Genomic DNA, 25,407 nt, shown 5'->3' on the forward strand with positions numbered 1-25,407 from the left:
CGCCGCCCACCCACAGCCCCAGAGCTCGGGACGCCGCACATCACTGCACCCCCCACCCCTGCCCTGTCCTGCCCTCAATGCCTTTTAAACCCCTCGCCGCCCCCCTCCTGACGCCTCCGATCCCGTCCTCCTCCCAATGCCGCGCCTCCACCGCCACCCGCTGCCCCTCGCCGAGGCCGCCGCCGCCGCCGCGCACGCGGGCCTGCTGGCCCTCGCGCTCCTCCTGCTGCTCCTCCGCGGGGCGCGCGCCCTCGCGTCCCGCTGCGCCTCCTGCCTCAAGCCGCCCCGCCGGCGCGACGGGGCCCTCCACGACGCCGCCGCGGCGGCCTCCGCGTCCACCGCGGGCGCGTGGTACCGGGCCGCCCTCGCCTGCTGCGGCTACGCCCTGCTAGTGCAGGTCGCCGCGCTCGGCTACGAGGTCGCGTCGACACGGCCCCACGTCGCCCCCGACGCGCTGCTGCTGCCGGCCGTGCAGGCGCTGGCCTGGGCGTCCCTGCTGGCGCTCGCCCTACAGGCGCGCGCCGGCGGATGGGGCAGGTTCCCGGCGCTCGTCCGTGTCTGGTGGATCGTCGCCTTCGCGCTCTCCGTCGCCATCGCCTACGACGACTCCAGGCGCCTCATCGACTCCGACTCTTCCACCGACTACACACACATGGTCGCCAACTTCGCATCTCTGCCAGCTCTCGGCTTCCTCTGCTTGGTTGGTCTGATAGGGTCCAGCGGGGTAGAGCTGGAGTTCAGTGATGACGACAGCAGCGTCCACGAGCCGCTGCTGCTCGGCGGCGCGCAGCGCAGAGACGCCGAGGAGGAGCCCGGGTGCCTGCGGGTGACCCCCTACGGCGATGCCGGGATCCTCAGCCTCGCCACGCTGTCCTGGCTCAGCCCCTTGCTCTCGGTCGGGGCCAAGAGGCCGCTCGAGCTGGCAGACATACCCTTGCTGGCTCACAAGGACCGCTCCAAGTTTTGCTACAAGGCCATGAGCAGTCACTACGAGCGGCAGCGGGCCGAGTGCCCCGGCAAGGAGCCCTCGCTCGCGTGGGCCATACTCAAGTCCTTCTGGCGCGAGGCCGCCATCAACGGCGCTTTCGCCGCCGCCAACACCGTCGTGTCCTACGTCGGCCCCTACCTCATCAGCTACTTTGTGGACTACCTCAGTGGCAAGATCGCCTTCCCCCACGAAGGTTACATCCTCGCCTCCGTATTTTTCGTGTCAAAGCTGATCGAGACGCTCACCGCTCGCCAGTGGTACTTGGGCGTGGACGTCATGGGCATCCACGTCAAGTCCGGGCTCACCGCCATGGTCTACAGGAAGGGTCTCAGGCTCTCCAACGCCTCCAAGCAGAGCCATACCAGCGGTGAGATTGTGAATTACATGGCGGTTGATGTGCAGCGGGTCGGGGACTATGCATGGTACTTTCATGACATATGGATGCTTCCACTGCAGATCGTCCTCGCCCTCGCCATCCTCTACAAGAATGTCGGGATCGCCACCCTCTCCACATTGCTAGCCACCACGCTCTCAATTGCCGCCTCCGTTCCTGTGGCCAAGCTGCAGGAGCACTACCAAGATAAGCTAATGGCAGCAAAGGATGACCGCATGCGCAAGACTTCAGAGTGCCTCAAGAGCATGAGAATTCTTAAGTTGCAGGCGTGGGAGGACCGCTACAGGCTCATGCTTGAAGAGATGAGGAACGTGGAATGCAGGTGGCTCAAGTGGGCCTTGTACTCACAGGCCGCAGTCACGTTCGTTTTCTGGAGTTCGCCAATCTTTGTCGCCGTCATAACTTTCGGGACTTGTATATTGCTTGGTGGCGAGCTCACCGCCGGAGGTGTTCTTTCCGCTTTAGCAACATTTAGGATCCTTCAAGAGCCACTGAGGAATTTCCCAGATCTCATATCCATGATTGCTCAGACGAGGGTGTCTTTGGACCGGTTGTCCCACTTTCTGCAGCAAGAAGAATTGCCAGATGATGCAACAATAAGTGTTCCACAGGGTAGTACAGATAAGGCAATCGATATTAAGGATGCTAGCTTCTCCTGGAATCCATCTGGTTCAACCCCTACACTCTCTGATGTACACCTTAGTGTGGTGAGAGGCATGAGAGTAGCAGTATGTGGTGTGATTGGTTCTGGCAAATCAAGTCTATTGTCCTCTATACTTGGGGAGATACCGAAACTGTGTGGTCAAGTAAGTACACAAATGAAAAAAAGTTTATGCTAACTTAGATAACAGTTTAATTATATTTTCCTTCTACTCCTTATTCAGGTCAGGATCAGTGGTACAGCAGCATATGTTCCTCAGACTGCCTGGATACAGTCTGGAAACATTGAGGAGAACGTTCTTTTCGGCACTCCAATGGACAGACCACGTTACAAGAGAGTTCTTGAGGCTTGCTCTCTGAAGAAAGATCTCCAGTTGCTCCAGTATGGAGATCAGACAGTTATTGGTGACCGAGGAATTAATTTGAGTGGAGGCCAGAAACAAAGAGTGCAGCTTGCGAGAGCATTGTACCAAGATGCTGATATTTATTTGCTTGATGATCCATTCAGCGCTGTTGATGCTCATACCGGAAGTGATCTATTTAAGGTATGTACCAATGTTTCCTTATTCTAGTTCTTTCTAAAGGTTCTTCTGTTTCATAACATGCATCTTTTGTGTTGCAGGACTATATATTGACCGCGCTAGCTAGCAAAACAGTAATTTATGTAACACATCAGGTTGAGTTCCTACCAGCTGCTGACCTGATATTGGTAATAATTCTTTCTCACAATCTAAATACAGTTTAATGGCTAATGCACATACCTTTGCTTCTTCCAGTTTCTAATAACCTATCGAGTTGTTCAATGGGCCATGTTATTTGTCCATGTTTTCCTGTTGAGAGTTATATACAACAAGCTTTGCATGAAAGCACACTATCTATACCTATACCTAATAATAATAAAGGAGCTAAGGTTTCTGCCAAAATTTTCGTCCAACTTTTCATTGGACCGTTTTGCCTTCCCGCCAAACCACATAATACTGCACAACGCCATTACATACCGGTTCGTTCTATTTTTTTCCCATCCCGAACAAACCGACCGTGTATTCTAGAACGCAGCAGCCGAGCAGCAGCGGCACCAGAGTGATGATTGACGCAGACGCGAGCGAGACGGGCGGCTGGAACGCTGGAGGCGGACGTGGCCATCGGCGGTGGGGTGGTGGGGTGCTGCACGGGCGGGGCGGAGCGGAAGCGAGGTGGCCGTCGGCGGTGGGGTTCTGCACTTATTTTCGCTCCGCCCCGCCCCAGGGGAGCATGAACCGCGTCGCCTGCGAGGAAAATCAGCGTGCTCGGCAGAGGTGGCCCCGTCGGCCGTCGCCACGGGAGCAAGAGCCGTGTCCCTCTCCCTATATCCCTTCCTTTGTCCGTCTCAAATTGGGAGGAACTAGGTAGTCGGCTGCCATGGCTGGAGTAGGGAGGTTAAGGCTGCTGCCATTGAAAAGAAATGCCATGGTCCACGGTGGCTCGGGGTCGAGGACAAGGCGCCCGAATCAGGCCAGCGCGATCTTGGCATGGCCATGGCGAGCGATGAGAGCTCGCTCGGGACGACACCACCAGATAGAGAAAAAATGCCATGGCCGGCGGCGGCTCGAGGTCGAGAACAAGACGCCCGAAATCGGGCCAGCATGATCTCAGCCTGGCCATGGCGAGCACTGCGAGCCCGCTCGAGACGACAAAAACGAAAAATCAAACGAAATCAGGCCATAGCGCCTCTGGGAGCATCATCACTGAATCCAGTTCCAGCCCAGCGCGGAGGTGGCTGCGATTCTCTTTAGCTGAGATTCTCACCTTGAGAACGGTAGAAGATTGCTGCGCATTACCCATACACTTAATGCTCCTTTTCTCTTTTAGGTGAATTTTGTCCATCTTTAAGTTTATGTTTTGTCAGGCGTGAGTTGATACAAATTGTTTGCGTTGTTCATACAACAGATAAGAGTTGTTATCTTGGCTTGCCTCTTATGTTGACTCGAGTATACTATTATTTCTATATTTGGAACAAATCCAATGCCTACAACCGAAGATAATCTGTATATGCATTAATGTATGAAGGTTTTTTTTCTCTGACGGAATTTCCGATATTTTGGAGGGAACCGGTTTTACCGTCTACCACCGAGAAAAAATAATACTGAACGAATCGATCCGCCGCAACGCGCGGGCATTAGAGTATTCATGGGATAATACTCTCATTTGTGGTTTTTCCATCATACAGGTTCTTAAGGATGGTCGTATCACCCAAGCTGGAAAATATGATGATCTTCTCCAAGCTGGAACTGATTTCAATGCTCTGGTTTCTGCTCATAACGAAGCTATTGAGACCATGGATCTTTTTGACGATTCTGATGGAGATGTTACTCTTTCTGTTCCTAACAAAAGATTGATACCAAGTGTTAGCAATATCGATAACCTGAAAAATAAAGTATCTGAAAATGGGAAGTCATCTAATACGCGTGGAATAAAGGACAAGAAGAAGAGTGAGGAGCGTAAGAAGAAGCGTACAGTTCAAGAGGAGGAGAGGGAGCGAGGAAGAGTTAGCTTAAACGTTTATATGTCATACATGGGGGAAGCCTACAAAGGTACACTGATACCACTCATTGTCTTGGCTCAGACCATGTTCCAAGTTCTTCAGATTGCCAGTAACTGGTGGATGGCATGGGCGAATCCACAAACAGAAGGAGATGCACCTAAGACAGATAATGTGGTCCTACTCGTTGTTTATATGTGCCTTGCTTTTGGGAGTTCATTGTTTGTGTTTGTGAGAAGCCTTCTTGTAGCTACATTTGGTTTAGCAGCTGCTCAAAAGCTATTTATAAAAATGTTAAGGTGTGTGTTTCGAGCGCCAATGTCATTCTTCGATACGACACCAGCTGGACGTATTCTGAATCGAGTAAGTTTCGATCATGCTCTTGCTCCTAATCTGTACTTGGCAATGCTGTGTGTGCCTTTCTGATCTGTACCCAATTTTTTCAATGATACTTCATATCAGGTTTCTGTAGATCAAAGTGTTGTGGACCTTGATATAGCATTCAGGCTAGGGGGCTTTGCATCAACAACAATTCAACTCCTTGGAATCGTTGCTGTCATGAGCAAAGTCACATGGCAAGTTTTGTTTCTTATAGTTCCCATGGCTATGGGATGCATGTGGATGCAGGTAAATTGCTGAACTTTCAGGTTTTCTGTAGTGCTGACCTGAACCTGAGGTCCTCAATTTCTCCAATGGATATCATAATGTGAATGAAGTAAATAGCAATAAAAGAACTCCGCGCAAATAATGGTCACCTCTCTTAGTTAGTGAGCCAATTAACCAGAAACTGATGCATGTGCTCAGCATGAAAGTATTGAAACTTGTGAATTAAGCTCTTCTCAAAGCACACATGCCCATGTTCAAGATATCCTGATGATTTTGAGTACCAAAATACTATCAAAGATCTTTATCAAACAGTAGATAAAGATCTTTATCAAACAGTAGATAATGGATCTCCTTGCTAGCATGACATTCCCCAAAGTGGGCTTTTACTAATAAATAGTTACTACAAATTTGCAGAGATACTATATTGCTTCATCGAGGGAACTGACTAGGATCTTGAGCGTTCAAAAGTCTCCAGTGATCCATTTGTTTAGCGAGTCAATTGCTGGTGCTGCTACAATCAGAGGGTTTGGTCAAGAAAAAGATTCATGAAAAGAAATCTGTACCTCCTTGATTGTTTTTCTCGGCCTTTATTTTCCAGCCTTGCAGCTATTGAATGGCTCTGCCTGCGAATGGAATTGCTCTCAACTTTTGTGTTTGCTTTCTGCATGGCAATACTCGTGAGCTTTCCTCCTGGAACGATTGAACCAAGTATGTATTACCTGCTGTCTCACAATGCCATTCTGTTTCTTTTTATGATCTTGCTTTACCCAATCGTTCACTTGTTGGGTGCATTAGAGATCTTGCATCTTTTTAATTCAACAAAGATGCGTCTAAACAAGGTTTCCATTTGATATAGGTATGGCTGGGCTTGCTGTCACATATGGACTCAACTTAAATGCTCGGATGTCAAGGTGGATATTGAGTTTCTGTAAATTAGAGAACAGAATCATCTCTGTTGAGCGTATTTATCAGTATTGCAAGATTCCGAGTGAAGCCCCGTTGATTATTGAGAATTGCCGCCCCTCGCCCTCATGGCCTGAGAATGGAAATATTGAGTTGATTGATCTGAAGGTAAACTTGTAGCCCTTGGCCATCCATTTGCTGTTTATTATATATAATAACCACCTCATGTGTAATCTATTGTCTCTTCATCCATACTTCAACTTTATTTTATTTCATCGTATTGTCCTTTTCTTAAATATCATAGGTCCGGTACAAGGATGACCTTCCCTTTGTTCTACATGGAGTCAGTTGCATCTTCCCCGGAGGGAAAAAGATTGGGATTGTTGGGCGAACCGGAAGCGGTAAATCTACTCTTATTCAGGCTCTTTTCCGCCTGATTGAACCTTCAGGAGGAAAAATTATCATCGACGATGTCGACGTTTCTGCAATTGGGCTTCATGATCTGCGGTCGCGGTTGAGCATCATCCCTCAGGACCCTACATTGTTCGAGGGTACTATCAGGATGAATCTTGACCCTCTTGAAGAACGCCCTGATCATGAAATTTGGGAGGTATGCCCTGGTCATCCTTTGGCTATCCTTTTGTTAAATCTGTCATGATCCTTATAGAAGAAAACTCTTTTGTTTCAGGCACTAGAAAAGTGCCAGCTAGGAGAGGTCATTCGTTCGAAGGAAGAGAAGCTGGACAGTCCAGGTCTGTTTTAATTTTAAATAGACAAACACTAGGTCAAAGAGTAAGCATGCAACTTCTTGATGCAAAGCTATATGTTTCATGGATATTTATGGTGCCATTGCAGTACTGGAGAATGGGGATAACTGGAGTGTGGGGCAGCGCCAGCTTATTGCACTGGGTAGGGCGTTGCTCAAGCGGGCGAAAATTTTGGTGCTTGATGAGGCAACTGCATCGGTTGACACAGCTACAGATAATCTAATTCAAAAGATTATTCGCAGCGAATTCAAGGACTGCACTGTCTGTACAATTGCACACAGGATCCCGACTGTCATCGACAGTGACCTAGTCCTGGTGCTCAGCGATGGTACATGTTCCTTCACACATTTTAACCAAGTCAAATTTCCAGTTCTAGTTAGATCATCACGAGTTTGTTTCCTTTTGCTTGACTACAGTTTCTCTTAGTTCTTGGAGTAATGCTCGTAGCACAAAAACTTGGACCAACGGAGTTTACGGCTAATTGATCTTGTCTTGTTTATTTCAGGTAAAATTACAGAGTTCGACACACCCCAGAGGCTTTTGGAGGACAAGTCCTCCATGTTCATGCAGCTAGTATCCGAGTACTCAACGAGGTCAAGCTGTATATAGAGAGAGGCTTAGCTTTAATCCCCACCAAGAACAGAGGCTGGGAGGTGGTAAAGTAGCAGAATCTGCCAGCCTACTTACACCATAGAAGCAAGTAGCAGCACCATAGGGGCGGCATGCGACAGGAGGACAGATATATGAAGGGAAAGAACGCCGGGCGTTCCCTGACCTGAATAACAACTATACGAGGGAACACAGCCGGGAAATACCACGGGAGGAGTTGGTGGAATTAACCCAAGCTGTGATGCTTGTGTATGTATAACACTTAACTGGTTCTCCCTTTGCATAATGGGAAAAAAAGGAAGTGAATAACATGATTAATAAAAGGGGAAAGTTTTGTTCTCTTCTTCAGATTTGTAGTGCATGATCTCCAATGCCCATCTCTATGCTACGCGATAAAAGTATTCTGGTTCTTAGCTAAATGTGACACGGTGGTTCTGGTTGGTTCAGTGGCAGTCAGATCACTGTGAAGTGGAACACGTCGTCGAATCAGGCAAGCAACCTTTACAGTTCTCATTAATTATGTGACACGGTTTTAACAACGCACGGTAGTACGATGCAATTGTCGGATTATATACATATATATATGAATATATACTGCAGCAAAAGCACACTTCTTAGCTTTGTTCTCTCACGCTCAACACAAGAAATCAAAGCAACTCCCAACGGAGGGGAAAAAGAAGCTACGTAGCATGTGGCAGTCTCAACAACAACCGTTGTACAAAATACCCGTCGTTCCCTTGACTTCTGATGCACTAGTAGAATAAAGTAGCCCTCCCCTCCGGTACAGGTTATCATGGATCTAGGAGTCGATGATCCCCGACATCATCTTTTTTATCTGGTAAAAAACAACAGCGTATTACCAATCAGTAAAATCCTGCTTCTTTTTTACCAAATTATCAGCTGAACACACAGACTTGTTGTATCATGGTGTCTCGCTAAAAGTACCAAATGTAATGCATATTATACGGCAGATATAAATGTAGCATGTTCGATGAGATAAGGCTGGTGTGAAATATCTGACAAAGTACACTCATTTGTCAAAGTACTAGTAAAACTGGGAGCATATCATTACTGAAAAGACAATGTAAAGCATGATTCTCCGATACCTCTTTCTTATTCATTCGAAGGATATCCTTGAGATCATCTATCTGTGAAAGCAAAATAACAGGAGCAGATTAAGTCGATCATACTATTGGCTAATAGTTTCAGAACTTTATATCAAAAGCTACAACGTACCTCTTTAAATGGCTCCAGTGAGTTTTCACGGAGCTCAATTATGTAATTTGCTCTTTTTTCTCCAATCCCCTACACATTCACAGCCAGTTAGTAGGAAGAAAACACAATATATGGGTTAGCAATTATCAGGACCCGGAGCACACCTTCAAGCTTTTTAGTTCCTCCCTGCGAATGGATAGAGACATGAATTAGATAAGCAGAAACAGTGCCAAATAATTCGTAAGTTTGGATTGTACTCACTTATTAGCACTGTTCAGGAAAGTCAAACACTCTTGAACTATGGAATTCTGTGTTGAAAACAAATAAGGTTAGGGTTCATGAAGAAAGCAATGTACAGAAGTTATATATATGCCAAGGATGCGGCAGCAAGTTATGAACATGTAACCTTGATCCCAACGCTGCGAGCTTTAAATGAGTTATTACTTGGCTCTTCTGCATGCTCAAATTTCAGGTGCGTCGCAGGAGTTTTTGGTTCAGGTACATCCATATTGATCGGCTGCACATATTCCATGCCTACTCTTTGTGGCGTTTCCATGCCTACTTTTTGTGGTGTTTCCATTATATTTTGTGTTGTTATGCTCACTGGACGAGTGCTAAGAAGCTTCAGTGAGTTTGATATTTCTCTCAGACGGTCACTAAGCTTTGGAGATTGTTTCTTAGCATCGACCGGAGTCTTCTTGACAAGGACATCTGGCAGTGATGATTAACTGTCAACTAAGAGCACAATGGGAAACTTACCAAAAAATTTTTTTACTAAGAGTTGTGTTTACCAGGTACACTAGAAGAGCAGGTGTCACCGGAGTCAGTATGTGAACTCAATGCATGCAAAACTGACAACGAATAGTCCTGAATATAGAGAAAAGGAAGATGTTTGTTTATGATATACAGAACTACTAAAACAAAACAAAGAACAGCTCTCCTGTTTTTTTGCACAGGGTTATGTACCTCTTCCTCCATACTACTTATGACCACCTTTTGTGTTTCAGCTGATACAGTATCTAAGGTACCGCTTGTTTCATCAAATCCCTGCACATTGCGTCCAACATATTGCAATCAGTATTCATATGGTAATCATATACCAAGTGGCTACACTACCAAAAAGAAACCAAAGTACCACATTTCTTGATGGAGCATGGATCTCCACGCCTGGTGATGATTGTACATCTTCCTCCATACTACTTAAGACCACCTTTTGTGTTTCAGATGATACAGTATCTAAAGTATAGCTTGTTTCATCAAATCCCTGCATATTGCGACCAACATATTGCAATCAGCATTCATAAGGTCATCATATACCTAATAACTACACTACCAAAAAGAAACCAAAGTACCACATTTGTTGATTAAACTTGTATTTCCGCGCATACCTCTTCCCCCATACTACTTGAGACCACCTTTTGTGTTCCAGATGATACAATATCGTGTTTCTCCCTCCTATAAACATAAGCCAGGGTCCTTCCCTTGGTCTCGTTGTTTTTAGATGGTACAGTATCTAAAGTATCGCTTGTTTTATCAAATTCCTGCATATTGCGTCCAACATATTGCAATCATTATTCATACGGGCATCATATACCTAGTGACACTACACAGTCAAAAAGAAATCATACCACATCTGTTGATGGAGCATGGACTTCCATGTCTCGTGATGATTGTACCTCCTGCAGAATGATGCAATAGAAACAGTTTAAATAAAGTAACTAATAACCAATCATGCACAAGCACATGTGGATACTAACCTTGACTTCTACTGCAGCTGGTGCAACGACTATCTCATCTTCCTACAAAGTTCATAGAGTAGAATTGATTAGTTAAAAACATGATAATAGTAACTTCAGCACCTTCATGCAATATTGCAACAAGTGATTAATTAATATGTTTAGTTATTTACCTTTGACGAATTGGTGCTCGGACATAACAAGGTTCTGTACAACAACCAAAAAACAAGTTATTTGCATAAGACAAGAGCCTGGATAAGATTTTTTCTGGAGTTAATGGATTATGTCGTACCTTCTACTCACTGTAGATTTAGCATCCTTTTGCTTCATTCTAGAAGTAGAGAGCGAGCTTTCCGCTTTCTTTGCTGAGCGCACAATTGGTTGAGACCTTTCATGAAATAATAAAAAATTACACAATTTTAGTCAAGGCCCAAGCTTGAATTAGTTACCAGCTTTTTGTGGGTTCAATGAGGTGGTACCTTCCACTGATTGTGGGTTTAGCATCCTTTTGCTTCATTTTGATTGGAGTAGAGAGCAGGCTTTCCGCTTTCTTTGCTGGGTACACGATTGGTTGAGAGCTTCTACCAAAATAAATAAAAATTACACAATGTTAGTCAAGTCTCAAGCTTAAATCAATTCCCAGCCTTTTGTGGGTTTCAGAAGTGGCACCTTTCACCCATTGTTGGTTTAGCATCCTTTTGCTTCGTTTTGATTGGAGTAGAGAACAAGCTCTCAGATTTTTTTGCTGAATGCATGATTGGTTGAGACCTTATATAAGAAAAAAAAATAACACATTGTTAGTCGAAGTTCCTAGCTCAAATCTGCTACCAGCTGGATTAGAATGCAACCTCTTATTGGCAATAGGAGTTTGACATGCTTTTGCTGCGCTGTTATTCCATTGGGGTCGATCTTGCTTCTCTGCTACAGGATTTGGTTGGTGTATAGAAGTAAGGATTGGCCTTGAGGAGTTTTTGGCATTTGCAGATAAGTTAAAATTTTCCTTTTTGGAACTTGTAACACTCATGGATCTGCGGTATTGTTCATTGGCCACTTGACTCGAGCGAGCAGCCAAGCTAAGAGTAGAAACTGTATCTTGACAGGAAATTTCATCCTGCATTGACCACGAAGAGATAAAAGCAGATTAAAATTGGATTGCTATAGGTGTGTTGCACGAATTCCAAAAGGAGCACATAGCAAATAGTCACAGTAATGGTGGCTGAACATATGATGTACTGCATTTTCTGTTTACTACTAGCAAGTAGCAACTAAAGAATTGATCAGAACTAAATTATGGCACGGACACCTGTCCTAATAAAAAAGAGTACATATATTCCACTATTTGAGGAACACAACAATTGACCAAGAAGGTACTGTACCAAATTATCATGCCAAGCTCTATTATTATTTTAGGAGCATTAACACTTCGCAAGACATACATATTTAGTCATGCAAGGTTCTTAATAAAGGATTAAGTGTTGCAAGTTCAGTTAACGTATTTATCAAACTCATGTTAGCTTCAAAGGCGTTCTTACAAATAGCTAAAACTTGCATTATAGGACTAAGTTGACACATGGACTTTCCACTATTCAAGCATCATTATTTCCTTTGGCACAAATTAAATTCATACAAGGTGAAGTTGCTAAGTGGCTTACCAAGCAGGCGATCAGCACAGCCCCACTCGTCTTGCATAAAGAATCTTGCAAGATACGAGTAACTTTGCTCTCCCTATAAGGCAGGAAGCTCTGGTTGCTATTCAGTGCTTGCACGACATTCATCAAGGCATACATAGACTTGTTACTGTTCGATAGAGCGGCCACTCCACCATTATTCTTCTGCTTGGGGTCTACATAGCCTGATGCAAGGACCAAAAAATGTTACATACCATGTCAAAGAGGCAATCAGGTGCAGGCATCAGAAGAAACAACAAACCTGTCAAGTTGAGAAAGTTCATCTTAGCTATAGCGCATTCTGTGCCTCCCTGATCAACCCTAGAGATGTGAATAATCAGCCCTTGGTGCCCCCTAGTGTGTACCTGGGTGGAAGCTTTAGTGGACTGCTTATTCTGACGATTGCTGTCGAAGCAGCTCAAGTGTGCAAAATCCTCAACTGACTTCACATGAAGCTGCGAAGGGAAGGACACGGTTAAAATGAGATGGTTACCAGGGATCCAAACCAGTTGAGTGTGAGGCATCCATAGAGGTAGTATATGTATAATTTTCCATTCTCTGTTCGTATTTTTTGGTAGAGCAGAGTATGAGAGTAGCAAGGATATTCGTACCTTGGAGAGGCCCTTGAGATGAGTCCTCCTCTGTGCATCCTCAAGTACGAGAACCTCTTGGTCCTTGGGCTCCAACAAATCAAAGATCTGGGTGTCCTGGACCACCTGGTAAGATGAGACCTTGACCACCGCCCCACTGATGGTTTTGGAAAAGTCGAGGATTTCCTCCATCGCCATGGTGACCAAGCCTGGCTGATCCTGTGACCCCTGAGAGTAGTGTTATTGGGAGTAGAAGAATGAGTTGGTGCAAACATCCATTATAGTATATGCAACGGAATTGTGGCAGTAATGACGGAGGAGCAATGGAGCATTACCACAAAGAGGTGATCTTTGGCGCTGCCGGCGCCGCACGCGACGACGCAGGCGTTGGTTCCGCTGGTCTGGAACAGATGATGGATGAGGGGCTTGACCTCGTTGAGGAAGACGTGGTGATTGGTCTCGTCTTGGTGGTAGCACCAATCGAGCCTGTGCTCTTCCTTGCGCGTGTTGGGGGTTCTTCTGCAAGGGATTCGAAATCAATTGGGACCTAGGTCTAGGATTCAGCGGAACGAATTGCGGCGGGTTGGTGGTAAGGATAAAATTCGACGACTTTACCCTTGCGAGGAAGAAGAGGAAGACGACGGCGTTGCTGCGGCGGTGAAGGCGAGGACCGCGGCGGCGCCGGAGGAACGAGGGTGGCCGCCGGCAAGCGTGGCGGAGGCCCGGAACGAGTTGGCAGCTGATGCCGTCGTTGATGTGGGAGCGGTAGGATCGGAAGCTGCAGGGGGGCAGATCCTGGCGACGACCCTGACGCCGCCTCCGACGACGATTCCCGCCGCCGCCGCCTCCATGAAATCCCCTCACGACCAACCACCACCACCACCACTACTAGTAGTAGCTGCCCGAGCGCCTTTGGAGAGAGAGATTGAGAGCTCGGACTGGACTCGAATGGGGAATTTTGTAGAGAGAGAGAGCCGTTGAGAGAAGAGAGAAAGATTCGAAATTGTTGTAGCAGTGTGGGGAGCAGAGGGTGTGTACTGTGTAGTGTATCTGTATCCTACTCGGGAAGATGGAGCGCGTTCAGATTGCCCTCCCGTCAGTGGGCTGCCGCCCTCCGTGTCCAGCCCGGCCCACCAAAGACACCACAACTGTTTTGTGATAAACAAAAGATTACTTTCGAAAAAAAAGGTGCTCAAATTTGTCTAGATACATATAACCATATTTTTAGATTTTTAGTATATGTATATCCATAAGTAGAAAAGTTAAGCAGCTTATTTTGGAACACAGAGAGAGTACTTATAAGGATGCCTACACGGATTTTATACGAGGAACACCGTCGGAAAATACCATACCCTAAAAAAGCAGGCAAATACCATGAGAGAAATTAACCCAAGCTCTCATGCCTATGAGTGGAAACTTATTGGATAGCGTCCTTTTCATACCCGTTTTCATATTTCCAAAACAAATACGGATACGAAAAATGGATGTCGTTGAATATGAATGCGGAACGGATGTTACTCAAATACGGATACCGATTCTTTTTTTTTTTATAACCTGGAGCGCCCCAAAGGGCGTAGAAGCTTCATAAATTCCGAGTGGTGGGTGTACAAAATATTACAAAGGACCCTATGAAATAAAAGATTACACATAGGTCCCTGGTTTTTGCAGAAAAGACCTCACTATAAAGAAAGAAAACGCAATCAAGTCCTTCTCTTTCCCCACCGATGAGCACGAGGCCAGCATTCATATAGTGAGTCCACTATATAAAGATATAATACATAATAGTTTCAAGTTTAATCATAGAAAAATACATTTGATGACCTTGTTACTAGTATTTTTGGTTGAATAATTCACATATCAGGATATAATTACTAATAGAGGCTAACATAATTTTATTCTATATGTATATGTATAAACACTGTGTACTGCCTTCTCCCTTTGGCTAATGGAGAAAGAGGAAGTGAATAATGGGATTTAAAAAAAATCCTAGCAACAGATTGAAGTGCTTGAGCTCACTATGCACGGAAGAAATTCTTTAGCAAAGCTAGTAGTAGTACATAACAATCTCCTCACCATATATACAATGTACATTATACATAAATTTAAGGCGATACAACCTAGCACCGCTCGTCTCCTTCCCAGTTATCTTTCTCCTTGGGTCCAGTCGGGCCTTCCTCCTCGTACAGTTCTGCCGGAAGACTGTCGAATATCGCCTCCACCGTGAACCGGAGAAAGAACGGCAGGAAGCTGAGCACCGTGTCCACCTCAGACCGTGAGTTGTAGGTCACGGCCGGGCCCCACTCCCTCATGTACTGCAGCCAGCATGGCTCCACCACGGTGTCTCCCAGGTATTCCGCCGAGATTACCTCATACATCGTGCTTGAATCGATAGACAGATCGCTCCGCGCGACATCATTTCTCATTCCGACGCCAAGCGCCTCAGAGCCCTGCAGATAGCAGCCAGGATGGGCATAGCTTGCGTGCCCATTCCTCGACGAGTAGACGATCGCTTTGTTTCCTGAGATGAACTCTAAGTCGGAAACATCCACCCATCCGCCTCCGCTGTGCTCTGAGTAGTAGATAGATGAGAGTTCTCCCGAGAAGTTGCTTATGCGGAGGGTGAAATGCTCCCAGTCTCCGGTGTGCCTCCCGACCTTCTGAAGAGCAAAGCTTGCAAGTCCAATCTTTATTGTTGCTGGCCCATTGAACGGGCAGAACACCCACATCGCAATGTCAGTGAAGGTCCCTCCATGAGCCGGCTTAACATGAGCGTAGAGCTTGGCGCTCTTCAGATTACCAACTTTGACATACCCATTCCTGTCGTCATCAGGGAGGTCAATCCAGTACTCACCATCATTCGTCCCACCAGCAGGCAGGTTTGAGCCACCAGCAAGTATAGCATCTCCCATCTTTATATCTTTCGTGTACAGGGTAGCTCCATTCTCAAAGAACCAAGAAACGGATGACGGCAAATATGTCTCTTGTGGGTGGAAGAAAACAGTCGGGCCATAGTGTTCAATTAGTGCATGAATCTGGTCTAGATTAGGCATGGCTCTCAGATTCTGGTCAAAGTTCTTCAAGCAGGGAATGCCTGATTCCTCGCTGATATCCGAATCTGTTTGACAGTAGAATGTACCAACAGGTATACCTCGTCCTGCCATCCCACGGTCAGAAGGCCTTGTGTTCCAAACTTGGAATGAACTTTTCATATTCAGGACTGACCTAAAGTTTTCACATGCATCTGTTAGGTCATGTCGAGCACATCGAACAGTTTCCAGTGATGGCTTCTTTAGTCCTCTAGTGACCACATAGCCAAGGGCTTCATAACCCTCTGGTGGTGATGGCGACCAAATGCACCCACAATCACCATTGTCATCTTCATACGAGTCAGCATCGGTCCAAACAAGGGTGTAATCCAAGGGTTTCACAAGGGCGGGCTTGCTATTGACCAATTGAGAGCTAGCTGCTTCCCTTGCAACAAGAAGAAAACCCTGTAAAGGCTGGTCATTCTGTTGGGCGTAGTGCCCAAGGCAGTGGAAACCATTAGGAACTTCTTTTGGCTCATAGAATGTAGCTCCAGAGCAACTCCATATATTCTGCAATTCGCTGACATTTGTAACATAGAGTTCTCCTATGCATATTACACCCTTAGCGAAGTCCCCTCCTGTGAAGTAGTTGATAAACAAAGTTACTACAATGTTCGACTATTCAGGAAAGAAAATCTATTTGGCAAAATAATAACAAGCAGTTTCAGAAACAGAACAGTTTTGCACATGCGCTTAACCATTGTTACTAAAGTAAGAACACAAAAGGAAATTGCAGCCCCATTACAACAAAAATACCAACTTTGGGTAGCATGTAGAAACTTAACTGCAGAAATTGTTTCTTCCTAAAAAAAAATGAACCCGTGTACATTCTCTCATACTATATGATTACAATATGATTGACAGATACCTTCTAAAAATGTGATGCCTTCTAAGTAACACATATTGATGCTTCCGAAGCAACTTCCAAGGAAAGTACCAAGAGGAACCCACTACGGCAAGCTCCTAAACCAAAACCAAAATCATAACCACCACAAAATACTAAACAACATGATCATAGGATAAATTGTAATGTTGTAATTCTAGGAAAAATCCCCTTCTGGGAGAAGGAACCAACAATACGATCAGCATTGATAACAATTGAGCAAAGAAAGTAGTAGTGGTCAACAAATTAAGTAGTACAAACTCACAGGCGGTGAGTAGAGCTTTTAATCATGAAACTAATTCAGGCTGATAGCATGAGAGGTATCGACGATCCACGAACCGATTCGAGAACCAAATTAGTTACCAGTGCTAAGAAGTACAAACAACGAACAGGGGAGAAGGAGTCACAGACCTTGCGGCCACACGGGCAAGGGCGCCGGCAGCTGGAACGGCTCCGGCAGCCGGACGGCGGCGTCGGCGCCGGATTGATCCCCACAGCAGGAGCTGTTGCATCCTCCCATCACCCACCAAGTCTTGCCTTCCCCCCTAGTCCAAGGTCCAAGCTCCCCTCGTCTACTCTCCTACGACTATTAAAAGGTCAAGCTGCCGGCGGGTGGATCCGCACGCCCGAACTCCGGTCAAACGGGAGCGGCTCGGCCATCAGCTGGTAGCCTGGGAAAAGACGCCGGGTCGACGGCGACACGGATCCGAGCTCGGGACTGGGGCGGCTTTAGTTTGGGGAAAAGAAAAGGAAAGGCGGTCTCTTTCGGCGGCGTTAGAAAATCGGAATATAATTGTGGTTTGCCGTGTACGCACGCCCGAACGTGTCTTTGCCGCCGTGTGATTCGGATTCGACGGGATACGCATATATTCTGCAAACTCGATTATTAGGGTTAGGTATGTGGTCAACGCGACACGAACAAAAAAAAAGAATATCTTAATAATAACTTCCCGGCCTGACACGGAACTGCAACGACTCAAACAAGCACCACACTGTCAAGATATTTTTTTTAAACAAGGTAAAAAAAAAAGCACGAGCCTCATCCTTTGATCTTGGTGAAAGACTAGCGTTACGCATCTTCCAAACTTCCTAAGAGATGAGCATTATCAAAGATGCCATAGATTTCCTATGTTGGTCTCTTCCCAAAGGCAGTATTTGTCCACCACATATCGACGTTTGGTTCATTGACTCAAGACTCCGGGGATCTATCATGAATGCCACACCAAGGAAGTGTCTTGGACTTGTAAATCGACACTTGTACATAAGGTGCTGTGCCGTTTCTTGGACTTGGTTGCAAAGAGGACAATTGCCACAATTCTCCCAACCTCTAAGTTGAAGCCTGTCCGCCATCTAAATTCTATTTTGCATAATCAAGCGAAGAATTTACACTTTAGAGACGTCCAAACTTTCCAAACCGTGGAGTTTAGGGAGGTTGAGACGAGGCCTTCAAATTGCATCTTGTAGGTCGAGGAAGCGGAGTACTTTCCATCATTCTTGAACTTCCAAAGAATGGTGTCAGGAGCATCATTGGCAAGATGCACATCGTCAAGAAGTCCCCATAGATTGACAAATTCTTCAGTGTGTGACACTCCAAAATCATGAGAGATCTTGATTTGATTGGCCCAAAAGTTGTTGCGGAGAGCCTTCTGAACATTGCAATTCTTCTTCTTAGACAACTTAAAGAGCAAGGGCTCTAAGTCACTGATACGCGTACAGCACGCGTCCGTTGGGAACCCCAAGAGGAAGGTGTGATGCGTACAGCGGCAAGTTTTCTCTCAGTAAGAAACCAAGGTTTATCGAACCAGTAGGAGCCAAGAAGCACGTTGAAGGTTGATGGCGGCGGGATATAGTGCGGCGCAACACCAGCGATTCGGCGCCAACGTGGAACCTCGCACAACACAACCAAAGTACTTTGCCCCAACGAAACAGTGAGGTTGTCAATCTCACCGGCTTGCTGTAACAAAGGATTAGATGTATAGTGTGGATGATGATTGTTTGCGAAAAACGAGTAAAGAACAATAGCAGCAGATTTGTATTTGATGTAAAAGAATGGACCGGGGTCCACAGTTCACTAGAGGTGTCTCTCCCATAAGATAAATAGCATGTTGGGTGAACAAATTACAGTCGGGCAATTGACAAATAAAGAGGGCATGACAATGCACATACATGATATGATGAATATTGTGAGATTTAATTGGGCATTACGACAAAGTACATAGACCGCTATCCAGACATGCATCTATGCCTAAAAAGTCCACCTTCAGAGTTATCATCCGAACCCCTTCCAGTATTAAGTTGCAAAACAACGGACAATTGCATTAAGTATGGTGCGTAATGTAATCAATAACTACATCCTCGGACATAGCATCAATGTTTTATCCCTAGTGGCAACAGCACATCCACAACCTTAGAACTTTCTGTCACTGTCCCAGATTTAATGGAGGCATGAACCCACTATCGAGCATAAGTACTCCCTCTTGGAGTTAAGAGCAAAAACTTGGCCAGAGCCTCTACTAATAACGGAGAGCATGCAAGATCATAAACAACACATAGGATAGATTGATAATCAACATAACATAGTATTCTCTATCCATCGGATCCCGACAAACACAACATATAGAATTACAGATAGATGATCTTGATCATGTTAGGCAGCTCACAAGATCCGACAATGAAGCACATGAGGAGAAGACGACCATCTAGCTACTGCTATGGACCCATAGTCCAGGTGGTGAACTACTCACTCATCACTCCGGAGGCGACCATGGCGGTGAAGAGTCCTCCGGGAGATGATTCCCCTCTCCGGCGGGTGCCGGAGGTGATCTCCAGAATCCCCCGAGATGGGATTGGCGGCGGTGGCGTCTCTCGGAAGGTTTTCCGTATCGTGGCTCTCGCATCGGGGGTTTCGCGACGAAGACCTTAAGTAGGCGGAAGGGCGGAGTCGGAGGGGTCACGGGGGCTCCACACAGCAGGGCCGCGCGGGCCCCTCTCGGGCCGCGCCGCCCTAGTGTGGCGGCGCCCCGTGGCCCCACTTCGTCTTCTCTTCGGTCTTCTGGAAGCTTCGTGGCAAAATAGGCCCCTGGGCGTTGATTTCGTCCAATTCCGAGAATATTTCCTTTGTAGGATTTCTGAAACCAAAAACAGCAGAAAACAGCAACTTGCTCTTCGGCATCTCGTTAATAGTTTAGTGCCGGAAAATGCATAAATGCGACATATAATGTGTATAAAACATGTAGATATCATCAATAATGTGGCATGGAACATAAGAAATTATCGATACGTCGGAGACGTATCAGTCACACGGGCAAATTCCACCAAGCCAGGGCGAAGTCCAAAACTTTGCCCTTTACTCAGAAGTTTAACATATGTGTACTCACAAGTTCAACATATTTGTACTCACATATATCCAACAATACACCTATAGCAAAAATCCGAAATACACCTCTGCAATGAGTACACCAAAGTACAATTGTGATGAAACAGAAGTACACGAAAGTACAGTTTTGCTGAAACAGGAAGCATGCCGAAATAGAGTTGTGCAGAAACCCAAGTATAGAGTACGCTAGGCACCCGAACTAAAATTAGTTGAAACCCAAGTACACCTAAAGTATTTTTCTTATAGTTTTGGAACTATAATTCATAAGATATATCAGTACGAGATCTAGTTTTTATCATCTCGGTGCGAGAATCTCAAAAGTGAAAACGACTCGTAATTTGGACCAAAGGTTTTTTAGATATTTTGTTTTGAAAATTTGAATCCAGAAAAAGGGGAAAACTGAGCCATGCATCCCACCCCTGGCCTAGCCTTCCTCATCTCTCACGTTACTTTGCTTCTCCTTGCGGCAAGTGTCATAGGTGGAGACCATTTTCGGTTGATTTTATTGCACGACGTTGAGCCACATGTCAGATGCACAACAAATATACTTCCCTCTGCGGCCTTTTCTTTAGAGGTTTCGGGTTAATTCTTGTTTTCCTTTATATAAAGTATGACCAATTATTCCCTTTTGACAAGAGAGAGAAGTAACCGATTAGGACTCTGTGTCTTCCGCTACAGCTACCGTCGATCTGCCTCAACTCATGTGGTTGTAGGGAATGGAGGCGCGGTGGATCCTGATCCTTGTTAGCGGGAGAGCTCCATTTCTTGCTATTTTCTTTGGTTCGTTTAGGGTTTGTGTCCTACTTAGAAAGACGTGGTTGTGGCGACTCCGTGAGTATGGAATAAATCCCTCCTATTCTATTCCCCTCCCCGATGATGTGTCTAGCGTCGCGGAGGGCGTGTGGAGGTTTGTCTCCGACGCATCTCACTGGATTTGGTCAATGTTCCTTCTAATCTACGCTTCTCCTCATCGGAAATGGTTGCTGCTCTTGTGCGCTTGTCCTTCGGGACCTTAGCACGACAACTACCCGTCTATCTACTACAACAAGGTCTAGTGCGACAAGCTTTGTCTGACTGTAATGATGGAGGGGTGAGGATAGCGGCGTGCCTTCGGCTCGTTCGAATGTTTGTAGTTGTCACTAGGTGGTCTAAAGACCTATTTGTATTTATTTTAATTTTAGGTTTTATTTTACTGCTGTTGAGGATTATAAATAGTTCGGAGATTTTTTCGCAAAAAATCTTCTTTTCCTTTTAAATATTCTCGTTGATTTTTTTTTTACGGTTCTTATTGATATGGTGCCTAAGCGCGATACAGCTCTAGTCTATGCTGTTAGGTACGTTCGCTCCTTAACACACGCACTGAGCATCAAATTCCGAATAACTCTCCAAAACGGGCTAGTACGCGAGACGCGAGCGAGCGTGGACAGAAGGAACAGGCTTCCCGATCGGACTCGAATTCCGGGACGAGACGGAGCAATCCCGTGTTTAAAAGGCAAGCCTCGCCCGGTCTTTCGTCCTCACCAGAACACGATCAGCTTTTCGATCGCAGACCAAGACACACCAGCCCCGTTCGAATCGAGAGTTGCAGCGAACGTACGAGTCGAGTTAGTTCTTCAAACGCGATGGCGAGCACGTCGTCTTCGAAGAAGGCGGCGAACCGGCTGGTGGTGGAGGAGTCCACCATGGACGAAAACTCCGTCTGCAATCTCCACCCGGCCACCATGGACCGCCTCTCCATATTCCACGGCGACATCGTGCTGCTCAAGGGCAAGCGCCGCCACACCACCGTCTGCGTGGTTCACCCCGATGACACCTGCGAGGAGCACAAGCTCAAGATCAACAAGGTGGCCCGCTCCAACCTCAGGGTTCGCATCGCCGACGTCGTGTCCGTGCACCTCTGCCCCGACGCCAAGTACGGCAAGCGCGTGCACGTCCTCCCCGTCGACGACACCATCGAGGGCATCACGGGCAATCTATTCGAGGCCTACCTCAAGCCCTACTTTGTGGACGCCTACCGCCCGGTGCACAAGGGCGACCTCTTCCTCGTGCGCGGTGGCATGCGGAGCGTCGAGTTCAAGGTCATCGATATCGACCCTGCGGTCAACTACTGCATTGTGGCGGGGGACACGGAGATCTTCTGCGACGGCGAGCCCGTGAAGAGGGAGGACGAGGAAAGGCTCGACGACATCGGCTATGACGACGTCGGCGGCATGGGCAAACAGATGAACCAAATCAGGGAGCTGGTCGAGCTGCCGCTTAGGCATCCGCAGATTTTCAAGTCTCTCGGCGTGAAGCCTCCCAAGGGCATCCTCTTGTATGGACCTCCCGGCTCCGGCAAGACATTGATCGCTCGTGCGGTGGCCAACGAGACGGGAGCGTTCTTCTTCTGCATCAACGGCCCCGAGATCATGTCCAAGATGGCCGGTGAGAGCGAGAGCAACTTGAGGAAGGCGTTTGAGGAGGCCGAGAAGAACGCGCCGTCGATCATCTTCATCGATGAGATCGACTCCATTGCTCCCAAGAGGGAGAAGACACACGGCGAGGTGGAGAGGCGCATCGTGTCCCAGCTGCTAACGCTCATGGACGGGATGAAGGCGCGAGCGCACGTCATCGTCATGGGCGCCACGAACCGCCCCAACAGTATCGACCCTGCTCTGAGGCGCTTCGGAAGGTTCGACCGCGAGATCGACATTGGCGTGCCGGACGAGGTCGGGCGCCTTGAGGTTCTGCGCATCCACACCAAAAATATGAAGCTCTCGGAGGACGTCAACCTGGAAGTGGTGGCCAAGGACACGCACGGCTATGTTGGTGCCGACTTGGCCGCACTCTGCACCGAGGCTGCGCTCCAGTGCATCAGGGAGAAGATGGATGTGATTGACCTTGAGGACGACACAATCGACGCCGAGATCCTGAACTCCATGGCCGTCACCAACGACCACCTGAAGACTGCTCTCGTCGGCACCAATCCTTCGGCGCTTCGTGAGACCGTCGTTGAGGTGCCCAATGTCAGCTGGAGCGATGTTGGCGGCCTCGACGGCGTCAAGAGGGAGCTTCAAGAGACCGTGCAGTACCCGGTGGAGCATCCCGAGAAGTTTGAGAAGTTTGGCATGTCGCCTTCCAAGGGCGTCCTCTTCTACGGGCCACCGGGCTGCGGCAAGACACTTCTGGCCAAAGCGATCGCCAACGAGTGTCAAGCCAACTTCATCAGCATCAAGGGGCCCGAGCTGCTCACCATGTGGTTCGGCGAGAGCGAGGCCAACGTCCGTGAGATCTTCGACAAGGCGAGGCAGTCGGCGCCGTGCGTTCTTTTCTTCGATGAGCTCGACTCGATCGCGATGCAGCGCGGCGGGAGCGTGGGAGACGCAGGCGGTGCAGCGGACAGGGTCCTGAACCAGCTGCTGACGGAGATGGACGGCATGAACGCCAAGAAGACGGTGTTCATCATCGGCGCCACCAACAGGCCAGACATCATCGACTCGGCACTTCTCCGTCCCGGTCGCCTCGATCAACTCATCTACATCCCCTTGCCGGACGAGGCCTCGCGACACCAGATCTTCAAGGCTTGCCTCAGGAAGTCTCCCGTGGCCAAGGACGTCGACCTCGGCGCGCTCGCGAGGTTCACGACAGGTTTCAGTGGCGCCGACATCACCGAGATTTGCCAAAGGGCGTGCAAGTATGCCATTAGGGAAGACATTGAGAAGGACATCGAGAGGCAGAGGTCAGGCATGGAGGTGGACGGCGGGCAGGAAGATGAAGTGGCTGAGATCAAGGCGGCTCACTTCGAGGAGTCGATGAAGTATGCGAGGAGGAGTGTGAGCGACAGCGACATTAGAAAGTACCAATCGTTCGCTCAGACGCTGCAGCAGTCCAGGGGCTTCGGCACCGACTTCCGCTTCCCGGCGCAGCCACAAGCTTCTGTCAACGCCTTCGACACAACCGTGGCACCTGATGAGGATGATCTGTACAACTGATCCAGTAACCACTATTAACAGTTAGCTTGATTAGCTGTAAGTTTTTTTAGCTAGCTTAGACATATCTCCATGTATTTCTTTCCACTGTAAATAGTCCGCATTGCATACAATTAATCCAAGAAATTAGAATGTTCGTGTTCATTCCGTACACATTTATGTTTTCCAGTTTCACGTGTCCTTCGTTTACAAATCACAGAGATTATCAGTATGTTCATATTCGGTTGACAGAAGTGTATGCTACCTGACATTTATCCATACATATGCACAATATGATGAACCCTCTCTGGTCTAAGCAAAAATGGAAACCGTAGAGTACAAATGCATATTAATTTGTGTTTTTGAACCTGAAGGAGATAAAAGTTGAAACCAAGTAATTACATATGTTTTTACCATATCTTAATTAGTTACCTTCAGGTGCCAAAGTTGGTTAGTTTCTCCTTTACAGCTGCTAGGCTGCTCAAATAAACATAACGAAAACTATATTTAGCAAATAGCTGCCAGAGTTTTTGGAACAACTAACAAATTGTTCAGAAATAGCCGTGTCGTTTACTAACAGCTACCAAATTGTTCACTACTAGGAGTACAAATTGTTGGGTTTTCCGATTTGTGTTGTATACATACAATATATCCTTTTTTTTTGCGGGTATACATACTTTTTTTTTGCGGCAATGCGGGTATACATACAATATGTCCTTACCATGGAGTTTTGCGAATCAAAGGTTCAAGGCTTTAAGCACAAGAAAATATTGTGGCTACTCGGTTGTTCAGTAATAGCGGTGTGTTGTGTATGATAAAATTAACAAACGGTTAAGAATTTCATGTATCAAACTTCTTCCATTGTATCGGTTTATTACCAGTGGTGCCCTCTGGAGTGGTTGCACTGGCGGCACTCTGGCTAGGTGATATGCGTGCTAGGTAGAGGAACGTACATCGAGTGAGTCGAATACACCCCAGATGGTTCGAGCACCCATAGGATTTGGTCCTCGTCTGTATGGATTGGATGGAGATCAAAAATCCTGCAGAGATTCTCCCACTCCACCGTCTCCTCCAGGCCAAACGTCCTAGGGAAACCAATGCGCTCTCTGCGGTAGACCAGGTGGCCTGAAGGAATGGCCCAACTGACGGCAGTTGCGCTCTCTGCGGTGAGCTGGAGGATGGTGATCATATCTTCTTTAGATGTCACCTAGCTCACTTTTTTGGGATGGAGTTAGGGAACTCCTACCCTGCTCTTGGAATCCGACAGGGGTCGGTGACTTTCTCACCATCGCCCAGGGGCTCTCGGCTCCCTTGCGTAGGATAGCTTGGTTCACGTTTGCGGCGCTTTGTTGGTCGCTTTGGAACATCCGTAACAAGCTAGCTATGGAAGGGAAGACGATCTCCAGCCTGCTGATGCGCTTTACAAAAATGTCTATCTATATGCAGAGTTGGAGGGTTCTGG

General features: G+C 47.0%; 4 protein-coding genes across 4 annotated transcripts; 2 read left to right on the forward strand and 2 right to left on the reverse strand.

Annotated features, from left to right (window-relative positions):
• The first annotated feature begins 583 nt into the window (after positions 1-583).
• LOC124701415 (ABC transporter C family member 13-like) lies at positions 584-7,793 on the forward strand. The gene is given in 12 exon segments (XM_047233462.1): positions 584-2,188; positions 2,267-2,587; positions 2,665-2,751; positions 4,249-4,923; positions 5,023-5,187; positions 5,581-5,698; positions 5,701-5,874; positions 6,023-6,237; positions 6,374-6,679; positions 6,758-6,821; positions 6,925-7,164; positions 7,342-7,793. Coding segments are annotated over 12 exon segments (4,005 nt in total). The 5' UTR covers positions 584-652; the 3' UTR covers positions 7,446-7,793.
• A 141-nt stretch (positions 7,794-7,934) lies between these two features.
• On the reverse strand, positions 7,935-13,190 carry LOC124701416 (kinesin-like protein KIN-10B). The gene is made up of 21 exons (XM_047233463.1): positions 12,989-13,190; positions 12,675-12,881; positions 12,326-12,518; positions 12,049-12,248; positions 11,245-11,507; positions 11,066-11,167; positions 10,876-10,977; positions 10,689-10,784; positions 10,570-10,603; positions 10,418-10,459; positions 10,289-10,339; positions 10,049-10,201; positions 9,796-9,924; positions 9,627-9,707; positions 9,452-9,527; positions 9,067-9,371; positions 8,922-8,968; positions 8,825-8,846; positions 8,682-8,750; positions 8,552-8,593; positions 7,935-8,280 (listed from the first exon to the last, which is right to left on the reverse strand). The coding sequence occupies exons 2-21, from the start codon at positions 12,849-12,851 to the stop codon at positions 8,245-8,247; spliced, it is 2,220 nt and encodes a 739-aa protein (XP_047089419.1). The 5' UTR covers positions 12,852-12,881; positions 12,989-13,190; the 3' UTR covers positions 7,935-8,244.
• Positions 13,191-14,678: 1,488 nt separating this feature from the next.
• On the reverse strand, positions 14,679-17,348 carry LOC124701417. Its single transcript, XM_047233464.1, has 2 exons — positions 17,034-17,348; positions 14,679-16,317 (listed from the first exon to the last, which is right to left on the reverse strand). Exons 1-2 carry the CDS (start codon positions 17,140-17,142, stop codon positions 14,771-14,773), a joined length of 1,656 nt encoding a protein of 551 aa, XP_047089420.1. The 5' UTR covers positions 17,143-17,348; the 3' UTR covers positions 14,679-14,770.
• A 4,272-nt stretch (positions 17,349-21,620) lies between these two features.
• Positions 21,621-23,969, forward strand: LOC124694641 (cell division cycle protein 48 homolog). The gene has a single exon (XM_047227607.1). It carries the CDS (start codon positions 21,621-21,623, stop codon positions 23,967-23,969), a length of 2,349 nt encoding a protein of 782 aa, XP_047083563.1.
• The last annotated feature ends 1,438 nt before the right edge of the window (positions 23,970-25,407 follow it).

This window comes from Lolium rigidum, chromosome 3 (genome assembly GCF_022539505.1).
Source record: "Lolium rigidum isolate FL_2022 chromosome 3, APGP_CSIRO_Lrig_0.1, whole genome shotgun sequence".
Taxonomy (NCBI): domain Eukaryota; kingdom Viridiplantae; phylum Streptophyta; class Magnoliopsida; order Poales; family Poaceae; genus Lolium; species Lolium rigidum.